The sequence below is a fragment of the Cyrtonyx montezumae genome, unplaced genomic scaffold (genome assembly GCF_038088225.1).
Source record: "Cyrtonyx montezumae isolate F1298 unplaced genomic scaffold, pur_monq_1.0 scaffold_3, whole genome shotgun sequence".
NCBI classification, from domain to species: domain Eukaryota; kingdom Metazoa; phylum Chordata; class Aves; order Galliformes; family Odontophoridae; genus Cyrtonyx; species Cyrtonyx montezumae.
In genome coordinates this window covers 21999279-22006687 of record NW_027072034.1, presented here as the reverse complement: position 1 = coordinate 22006687, position 7409 = coordinate 21999279, and the positions used below count along the sequence as shown (strand labels likewise).

At 40.3% G+C, this 7409-nt stretch overlaps 1 protein-coding gene across 1 annotated transcript; it reads left to right on the top strand.

Moving 5' to 3' along the window:
* The first annotated feature begins 3824 nt into the window (after nt 1-3824).
* LOC136051393 (2-oxoglutarate receptor 1-like) lies at nt 3825-4951 on the top strand. The gene has a single exon (XM_065740835.1). It carries the CDS (start codon nt 3825-3827, stop codon nt 4788-4790), a length of 966 nt encoding a protein of 321 aa, XP_065596907.1. The 3' UTR covers nt 4791-4951.
* Nucleotides 4952-7409: the final 2458 nt, after the last annotated feature.

The following is a 7409-nucleotide window of genomic DNA, read 5'->3' as shown; positions in this document are numbered from 1 at the left end:
CCAGCATGGTCTCTTAAAGCCAAAGATGAGAAAAGATTTGGGTAGGCTAAGGAGCAGTGCTTGCTCTTCAAGCAGAGCTGCTCTGAATGGCCACATATTACCCCTTTCTTGAAACAGGTCTGAAAATAGAGGCTTTTTTCTCTTTTCCTGCCCAAGTCAGGTACTTGGAGTACCTCAGTTTGAAATCCCAGTGACCTGGATCCTTGTCAGTTACGGCCATGGTGCTGGGAAAACCCGTTTTTGCTTCCCACAAGGTACAGTCACCACCAAGGTGGGATAAATACCAGCCCCCGCTGCACGGGAGTATAATGGATTAAGTAGCAGATACATTAAATGATCCCTAACTATAATTAGCTCCCTCTGTGCTTCTAACACTGCAGCCTCATACAAATGATTTCTAATGACACATGCAGTGACTGGGAACAGGGTAATAGCTATTTAAACAGTTGCTGACCCCTGAGCTGGTACAGGACGATGTATTTTACAATGATTGAGAAACTCCGGATATTTTTTTAGAAGTGCTCTAGGCACTGACCTAGAGAAATGCTCTGTTCAGATAAGAACAGAGATGATGCCCTTCCCCTTGTGGTAACAGGGGAACATCTCCTATCTTAAATGTGCCCATTACCACTCTTAACCTACAGCAGGATTAACAAAGCTAATAACATTCTCCCAACTCATGCCTACGGTGTAGGCACCCAAGCAGAGTTATGATGGTCTTTCAAAAAATATTCTTATCTAAGCAGTTCTCTGCAACTACACTAAAATACCTGTTGTTCAGAACTAGAATCTTGCTGTCTTAGTACTAGACTCATCGCTGAATAGGACCTATAGCATTCACCAGGGCTGTGAGGCTGCTGGCCATGCTGGGGCCTCTGTGTGGACCAGACTGCAAGATCAGGGACTGAAGCCTGCAGTTTCAAAATGCAAGGTACTGCAACTTTAGTTTTCTTTTTTAATAGTCTCTTTTGATCTTGCTCCTTGAGCTAAGGATGATAATGAGGATTTTTATTCAAGAACAGTCTTTTGGTTCAAGGAGCATGGAGAACTGCAGCTTTTTGGAATCATGAAGCCTGAAAGCAAAGGCTCAAAAGAAAGCAAGTTTGCAACTTCAACTACCTCATTAATAACTAGCCAGTGCTAATTGCAAATAACCTATTCACCAAAAATAAGCAGGAAGTGCCACAGTTCTTGAAAAGCACATCATTCCCAAATAAAACTTCATTTCTTACATGAGGTGAAAATTGGACTTTGTTAGATATTTATTTTTAATGAAGAAATGATATGTCGTTACACGTTTCACCTGACCTTGAAATAACAACACTCCTTATTCGGTTTGGTGATTGGGTTTCACTTCACAGGAAATGGAGAATAAATTTAATTTTCGCTTTTATAAACACATACATACTAATTTAAATATTATCTGCTGCTATTTGAATACTACAGGGTCATCTCAGCACAAAGAACTGCTGCCAGCAAAGCATGATCTGCCCTCAAAAGGATGTGAGTGACAGGGGGCAGAAGATAGCTCCTACAGCCACCCAGGTCTGAGAGCTGATACCTCAGTGGGTGACTGATGCCATACTAAAACCTGCACTGACTGTGCCGTACTTAAAACTGCTTCACTGCGAGGAAGACGTAAGTACATTTCATTTGTAGTCTTCTTTGTTCACAGCAATAAAAGCTAGAAGCAGAATTGCAGCTTTTCAGGTAAGCAGTATTTCTCCATTTTCAGTTTGGAGGGTTCAAGATTGCAGTGAAGTACAGATCAGCAGTACGAGGAAACTAAACCGAGGATCAATCAAGTATTCGAGGAAACTTTGTCTAGTTTTATTTAAAATGTACTTTATTGTTGAAGACATAGATTTGGGTGACAGTGGTATCACCAAGCACCAGAAGAGAGAGAAGACTTGTATCTCTAGCTTTTTTTTCTGAACATTAATCTGCATTTTTTTTTTAAGACAAACTTCATATTCTTTAACAAATTCATTTGACAGTGAAGCTGCTGTACTCTGAGCTAATGTTTGATTGCCCAGAGAGGCAGTAGATGCCCTGTCCCTGGAGACATTAAAGGTCAGGTTGTTTGGGGCTCTGAGCACCCTGATCGAGCTGTAGGTGTCCCTGTTCACTGTGGGGGGGTTGGACTAGGTGACCTTTAAAGATCCCTTCCAATGCAAATGATTCTATGATTTCTGTTAGGAAGTATTATTCTTTTCACTAAATGATGGGGATGTTGCTCAAAATTCACTCCAAAATGCTCCTGAATAACCAGATGTTACCCATCTTCCTCACAGGTTAGGATAAGGGTGATCCTGTTGTGTTCCAACTTTAAGTAGGTTTGTCAGAGAAAATCTGCATTTCTATCAGTCATTAGGATAATGCAGAAACTGGCATAGAGGTAACATGCTAAATGCTGTTATCTGAATCACATCAGAAAGTATATCCTATACACAGGATTTTCAGGACAGCAATAAGGTATGATTCTGATTTATTATAATTATTTTATTTTTTTAAATGCAATGGCTTCATCCTGAGTGTTCAGTGTAATAATAGTTTAATGTAAAGACTGTTTCTGAGACAGGGGAGAGTAATTTGCTTGATAGTATCCCCTTACAACACTTCAGGAAATCACTTAAAAACATTTTCCCAGATGGACTAGCTCAAGATGTGGGGGAGTGGTTCTCATCTGAGATGCTGAAGACCCACAGAGGGATGCCTCTTGTCTCACCCGAGACATCTAAAGGCTAAATATTCAGGTCTGAACAAGTCTCCTTGGGCTCCCTTTGTCATCAGTAGGGAAAAAGAGGTGTTAGTCATTTATCTTTGAAACCTCTCTGATGAGAAGATACGATGCCCTGGAGGAAAGTAGATCTCTCCCCTGATGTCAAAGTGGGGTTTAGGATGACTGGCTCCAGTTTAGACATCTAACGTTTCTATGTCTGAAGTTAGATGAGGTTAATTTCATCCTTGGTTACCATTCTCTCAGGTTAAAACAGTATCAAGAAAGGTTATATCTTGAATTCACTGTGGAGAGAAACCATTTCAGAGACGAGTCTGTCTAGTTCCAATTTGCACAAAATGGGAAACAAGACCAGAGCCTTTAATCAGTATCTGTGCTTTCCACCTTTTGCACTTTGAGAAAGTCTTTAGTCATTTAAATCAGTTCTATGCCACCAGCAAGCTTTTTTTTCATTTTTTTTTCTTGAAAAGCATTTCTACCAGTTTCATACTCTGATGGTTCCAGGAGAATACAATCATACTCAGGGAAGAAACCATGTCTGTCAGGTTACAGGAGCACTGCATCCTGAGGTCTGTATCTGCGCACAGCATTTTTTGGCTTCCATGAGAACGGAACACTGTCTCTGATTTCATGACTACAGTCAGTCTACTGATTAGTTCAAATCAATGAATATAAGATGTAGGTATAGTTTTACTTTCTGAAAGGCTAACACTAATGCACACTTTTGCAAAATCTAAGCCCAAACTCTCTCCAGTTCCCTAAGTGTGTTAGCTGCCCTTGTAGGTTTGCACATAAAGCAGCAATTGTCATCTTTTATGTAGGAGGTTAAATAAAGCAAAGGTAAAATTAATCATTATCAAAATTCAACAGAAGGTGGGTGGGAAGGGTGAAATCAAACTAGGGAGTGGAGGGGATCTAGTCAGAGCTGGCTATGTTAACAAAACCTTATTCTTCCCCCTTACTATACCCTATCATAAAGACATTTGCTGCAGTGACAAGAGATGTAATCAAATGCATTTATCCTAACAGTAAGTTAAAAATAAACATCTGATTTTTGTAAAGCTCAAAGAAGATTTCTGCAAACATGGCATCTGAACATGCACACAATGTTTCTACTCTGCCAGACTCTTCGACAAGTTGCGAGGATGAAAATTTCTTACTGGTAAAATCCTACCTCTCTGCCTTTTATGGCCTAATCTTCCTGGTGTGCTTCCCGGGGAACATTGTGACCATTTTTGTTTACTTTGTGAAGATGAGGCCCTGGAAAGGCAGCACCATCATTATGTTAAACCTGGCTGTCACTGACCTGCTGTATGTAGCTACACTTCCGTTCTTTATACACTACTCTGCTAATGGAAATAACTGGATTTTTGGAAACTTCATGTGCAAGTTCATTCACTTTGGCTTCTACTTCAACATGTACAGTGGTATTATCTTCCTTAGCTGCTTCAGCATCTTCCGCTTTCTTGTAGTTGTCCACCCAGTTAGATGCTTTTTTATTCAGAAGAAGAGATGGGCAGTGGTGACTTGTGCAGTAATTTGGATGATTTCCCTGGCAATAATCAGCCCCTTAGGCACCTTGATCTCCATAAAATATACACAGAACAGGACAATCTGCCCAGACCTGTCTTCTGCAGAGGACCTTGACACTACTCAATGGTATAACTGGCTGCTGACGATATTTGCCTTCTTATTGCCCCTTGTGACAGTAACTCTGTGCTATGCACTCATTATTCATGCCTTGGCCACTGGGCCCCACACTCAGACTTGCTACAGACAGAAAGCTCGCAGGCTTGCTGTCATCCTCTTGGTGGTCTTCTATGTGTGTTTCCTCCCCTTCCACATCTTTCAGGGGATTCGGATTGAGCTTCGTGCACAAGTGGCTAGCTGCAGTCTCAAGAATACAGTCCTTTTTGTGTTTATTCTAACTAAACCTTTAGCAGCATTAAATACATTCGGAAACTTGTTGCTCTATGTAGTGGCAGGAGATAGCTTCCAGCACGCAATCCTCTCACTCCTCAAGTTTTGGACACACAGGAACTTGAAATAGAAGATTCTGCTAAAAGAACTATGCAGGGAGAATCCAAACCTACCCACGACCAGGCAGGCAGAACCTCTCCTCAATCAGAATACTCAGACCTGCACTGCCAGTGCCAAGAGAGAATTTATCTGTTCTGCATTTTGGATTTACACATCATCATCATAGCAAACAAGCAACTCCCCCTTAAAATTTAAAATAAGAATGTGAAATAAAATTCTGAATAAAGTACATTTCTCCAATTTTTGTGGTTTTATCTTTCTTTTACTTTTCCTTTTTTTTTTTCTGCATTTATCTGCTGTATCCTTGATGTCTCTTTTGGGAATGACCAATCAATTTCAGCAAAAAGTCATTGCTTGTTAGTGGCAGATACAGATTCAGGATGGGAGTAATTTTATTTAATTTTAGTAACTTAGAAGTAAAGTGTCCAATCTAAGTCAGGTACCTATCTTTGACTTCTTTTCTAATCAAAGAAGAGGGATGAGATGCTCCAGAGGACAATTCATCACACCTACTTTAGACCTGCAGGAGGGTTCATCTCACCTCCCTGGAGACCTTGACAGCTTAGATCTCTATATATAAGCTAATCACCTTGTCCTGCCATTATAAATTTCTACTCTAGTGAGAGAAATAAGCAGTTTTTAGAGCGTGATTCACCTAATTATTCTTGATGCCTGCATTTAGACAAAATGAATCATGACCTAGAAGTGCCTGTTTCTCACCATTGACCATAAAAGGTAAATAGATCAGGCACAGACCCAAATGAAGATGCTTTACATTTATACCAGTCCAGTACAGAGTGGGATGGATTGCCTTCAATAATCACCTGAGCATTAATGGTGCAATAATGAAAGACTATTCCTATGAGGGTTTTCTGTACTATTAACTATTATTTGTGGATTAATTTTAGTCCAGGTGAGAAACAGGGAGAGATTCTCTCAGGGAGTTTTGATGACAGGACAAGTGATAGTGGTTTAAAACTAAAAGAGAGATTTAGGTTAGATGTTAGGGGAAAATTCTTTACTCAGTGTTGTAAGGCGCTGGAACAGGCTGCCCAGAGAAGTTGTGAATGTTGCATCTGTGAGATGTCCAAGGTCAGGTTGGATGTGGCCCTGGGCAGCCTGATCTAGTGATTAGCAACCTGGCTCATATCGGGGGGTTAGAACTGAATGGGCTTTAAAGTCCCTTCCAACTCAACTATGATTCTATGAGTTTGTGATTCTGTGTAAGTGAATGGATGTATAAATGGCCCAGATCCATAGAAAATAGAGATTCGTATTTGCCTCTTTCTTTACTCAGTAGGGCTCTACTTGTTCACGCCAAATAAAGAGACAGTTGGACTTGATAATCTCAAAGGTTTTTTTAATCTACACGATTCTATGATTTTATGATTCCAAGGAACAGCTTTGGGTAATAACACATCTGACAAGTAATATGGGCCATTACACAAGAAAAAAAAATAGATTCACAGCAAAACAGAAGTCTAATACTTGCAGACACCATTTAGAGAAGTTCCAGGACCGGCTGAGATATCCTAGCCATCATCAGTACAAAACTATTACCAGCATTTTATTTTGAGACTAGAATTATGACCACAGTGTGATTCATCTAATGTTTTTATAACAACTCTATTTGATGTTTCGTTACTGTTGCTCACTGTAAAATGTCCATTAATCACTGACAACACATGCTGCCATAAAGCTTTCTTGGGACCTTTCTCTTTATCCAGTCTCTATATGTGTGGCCGTATTTTCAAGTGACCACTAGGCCACTGCTTCCATTATGCACAAGCCTCAATGACTTGTAGACAGCCTGTGACTCCTCTGTTTCACAGGAAGCCTATTTATTGCCTCTCTTAGGGCATCAGAAGCTAGGGAAAAAACAGCAGGCAACAGCAATCAACAGGCACAGCAGAGGCAGGAGGACATGAGAAACCATCCCTGACACAGTAAGATAGATGGGGAAAAGAAGAGCAACATTTGTCCAGGACAGAGTAGAAGGCGGGCTCTGAAGCAAAAGTTATGGCAGAAAATGCAGATGGAAGCCTTTTTTTTTCCTGCAGAAATAGCCCCTATGTGGAGTCAAAGCAAGTTTTAAAACTTCTGTACAACACGGCATGGCTGTGACTAGTACCCATTGTCAAAGTGAGGGGAAAAAAGCTGGTTGAAGAGGAAAGCTTGTGTTGTACAGGCCTGCAGAGATGTTACATGTTGGAAAATTTAAAAAAATGCAAAGGAAAGATCTCACACTCTACACACTGTTCTGCGTTTGCAATCTTCCCACTTCCAGTGCTGCTCACTAATGCTTGTTCCAGAGATGAGAGAGACAACTGATACACCATCAGAAGACAAAGCTGAACATGGCATTTTTTCAGGTTTGAGTATACTATTAAAAAAAACACCTCTTTTCATTTCCTTTTCCTTTTCCTTTTCCTTTTCCTTTTCCTTTTCCTTTTCCTTTTCCTTTTCCTTTTCCTTTTCCTTTTCCTTTTCCTTTTCCTTTTCCTTTTCCTTTTCCTTTTCCTTTTCCTTTTCCTTTTCCTTTTCCTTTTCCTTTTCCTTTTCCCTTTCCTTTCCCTTTCCCTTTCCCTTTCCCTTTCCCTTTCCCTTTCCCTTTCCCTTTCCCTTTCCC

Coding starts and splice junctions, on each gene's coding strand:
- LOC136051393 (XM_065740835.1), top strand. CDS start 3,825: ATGGCATCTGAACATGCACACAATGTTTCTACTCTGCCAGACTCTTCG.